The sequence below is a fragment of the Lottia gigantea genome (assembly GCF_000327385.1).
Source record: "Lottia gigantea unplaced genomic scaffold LOTGIsca_2, whole genome shotgun sequence".
Lineage (NCBI taxonomy): Eukaryota > Metazoa > Mollusca > Gastropoda > Lottiidae > Lottia > Lottia gigantea.
Window position 1 is genome coordinate 4,982,941 of NW_008708400.1, and position 3,099 is coordinate 4,986,039.

Sequence of the window (3,099 nt, forward strand, 5' to 3'; positions counted from 1 at the left end):
TATATTTCAGGGGTATTATGATACTAGATTCTGATAACTAGACTGTATAATTTCAGGGTTGTTATGATACTATAGACTCTGATAACTAGACTGTATAATTTCAGGGGTATTATGATACTAGATTCTGATAACTAGACTGTATAATTTCAGGGTTATTATGATACTATGGATTCTGATAACTAGACTGTATAATTTCAGGGTTGTTATGATACTATAGATTCTGATAACTAGACTGTATAATTTCAGGGTTGTTATGATACTATAGACTCTGATAACTAGACTGTATAATTTCAGGGGTATTATGATACTAGATTCTGATAACTAGACTGTATAATTTCAGGGTTATTATGATACTATGGATTCTGATAACTAGACTGTATAATTTCAGGGTTGTTATGATACTATAGATTCTGATAACTAGACTGTATAATTTCAGGGTTGTTATGATACTATGGATTCTGATAACTAGATTGTATAATTTCAGGGTTATTATGATACTATGGATTCTGATAACTAGACTGTATAATTTCAGGGGTATTATGATACTATGGATTCTGATAACTAGACTGTATAATTTCAGGGTTGTTATGATACTATAGACTCTGATAACTAGACTGTATAATTTCAGGGTTATTATGATACTATGGATTCTGATAACTAGACTGTATAATTTCAGGGTTATTATGATACTATAGATTCTGATAACTAGACTGTATAATTTCAGGGTTGTTATGATACTATAGACTCTGATAACTAGCTGTATAATTTCAGGGTTGTTATGATACTATAGATTCTGATAACTAGACTGTATAATTTCAGGGTTGTTATGATACTATGGATTCTGATAACTAGATTGTATAATTTCAGGGTTATTATGATACTATGGATTCTGATAACTAGACTGTATAATTTCAGGGGTATTATGATACTATGGATTCTGATAACTAGACTGTATAATTTCAGGGTTGTTATGATACTATAGACTCTGATAACTAGACTGTATAATTTCAGGGTTATTATGATACTATGGATTCTGATAACTAGACTGTATAATTTCAGGGTTATTATGATACTATAGATTCTGATAACTAGACTGTATAATTTCAGGGTTGTTATGATACTATAGACTCTGATAACTAGACTGTATAATTTCAGGGTTATTATGATACTATGGATTCTGATAACTAGACTGTATAATTTCAGGGTTATTATGATACTATAGATTCTGATAACTAGACTGTATAATTTCAGGGTTGTTATGATACTATAGACTCTGATAACTAGACTGTATAATTTCAGGGTTATTATGATACTATAGATTCTGATAACTAGACTGTATAATTTCAGGGTTATTATGATACTATAGATTCTGATAACTAGACTGTATAATTTCAGGGTTGTTATGATACTATAGACTCTGATAACTAGACTGTATAATTTCAGGGTTATTATGATACTATGGATTCAGGATTCCGAGATGAGAAAGGGTATATAGCTGTAATGGCTAGAACTGATGATGTTATCAATGTAGCAGGACATAGACTATCTACAGGGTCTCTTGAGGAAGCTATTTTAGAAAATAAAGATATTGTTGAAACGGCTGTTATTGGGGTCAAAGATGAATTAAAGGGGCAGGTCCCTGTAGCTTTATGTGTTATTAAACAAGGTAGGTTTATGTCCTGTAATATTATTGATATCAGATATGCTGTATTTTTTCATGTTTTCCACATCTGTAGCAGAAAAGAAGTGTGTAAGGAAACAAAATCAATGCAAATTCAGCTAGTTTCACATAAAAAAAGTAAATTAGACATTTTGTAAGCATGAACTTTGCTTATACATTGGTTCTCAGAGCAACAGTTTTAACCTTTTCCATGCAATTGGTAGATAAGCCTAAGTGGATTGGTGAAATTACAAATTGTGTCCCTTTAATGTGTCAAGTTTTGCAATTTTGCAAACCAGAAGTATACTGTCCTTGACATGCTCTTCAGCAATTTGTGAGTCAGGAATAAAGATTTTTATGTATATGCCAGCCATTTAGAGATGAAAAATGTCTGGCTTCAGTCTTAAATTATCTTGGTTTTAATGCCAAATAACTGATTGATTATAGGTCTCAGTAAGCCACATAAAACTATAATAGAAGAAGTCATATTGGCTGTTAGGGAGAATATTGGTCCAGTAGCAGCTTTTAAACAGGCTGTTATAGTACGAGGTTTACCTAAAACTAGATCGGGTAAAATATCTAGACATACTATAGCTGAAATGGCAGCAGGAAATGATTATATTGTAAGTAAACTATAACTTGTACCATTTCTAAAACCAAGCGATGTAATTGCTCACTAATCTAGATCATGTATTCTCTAAAGGATCTTAGCACTAGGATATCAATCTTACAAGTTAAGACACTAGGACATCCTAGTGTTAAGAGTGAAGAAGTTCCTAAAAACTTCTATGTAAAGCACTGGCCAAGGTCACAAATAAAGAGATAAATGTTCAATACAAGATAAGGTGAATTTAGCATAGTTAGTATTAAGTTAAAAAAACAACCACGAGTAATCTACAATAAACAAAAGTCTATAATATGAAAGTTTTCTTGTTACCAGTTCTAAAAGAAAAGAGTATGAATAGGTTCTGAAAAGATAAACCTAGTGCTAAGCTGGTTTGGAGAATAGATTTCCATCCCTGCACAGAGATAGAATTATCAAATGATACAACCAGCTTCACCCTTGTCATTGGGTATTCATTTCAGAATTGCTGGCAAGATGTAAATAAATTAAGCTACCATGTGCTATAAGCTTTGCATTTATTCATAAAATGAGAATTCAGTTTTTTTTTTTTTAAATACGCAATTGTTGACCTAAAAGGGTTTATTATCCTGAAGACCAAAATTTTGAGAAATAAAAAAAACAGGTAAATTTATCTGATATTTACGGAGCCCCTAATTGGCGCAATTGTAAACATATTTATTTATTATTTCGTTTAAACGAAATAATTATTTCGTTTAAAGGAAATAATTAATTCGTTTAAACGAAATAACATCATTTATTTCGTTTAAACGAAATAATATTTCGTTTAAACGAAATAATTTTTCGATAAACGAAT

At 30.8% G+C, this 3,099-nt stretch overlaps 1 protein-coding gene across 1 annotated transcript; it reads left to right on the forward strand.

Annotated features, from left to right (window-relative positions):
* Positions 1 to 1,437: 1,437 nt before the first annotated feature.
* On the forward strand, positions 1,438 to 2,298 carry LOTGIDRAFT_104068 (hypothetical protein; the record flags this gene model as incomplete). The annotated part of the gene is made up of 2 exons (XM_009053428.1): positions 1,438 to 1,666; positions 2,108 to 2,298. Coding segments are annotated over 2 exons (420 nt in total), but the record flags the coding sequence as incomplete, so codon positions are not given.
* Between the last annotated feature and the right edge of the window lie 801 nt (positions 2,299 to 3,099).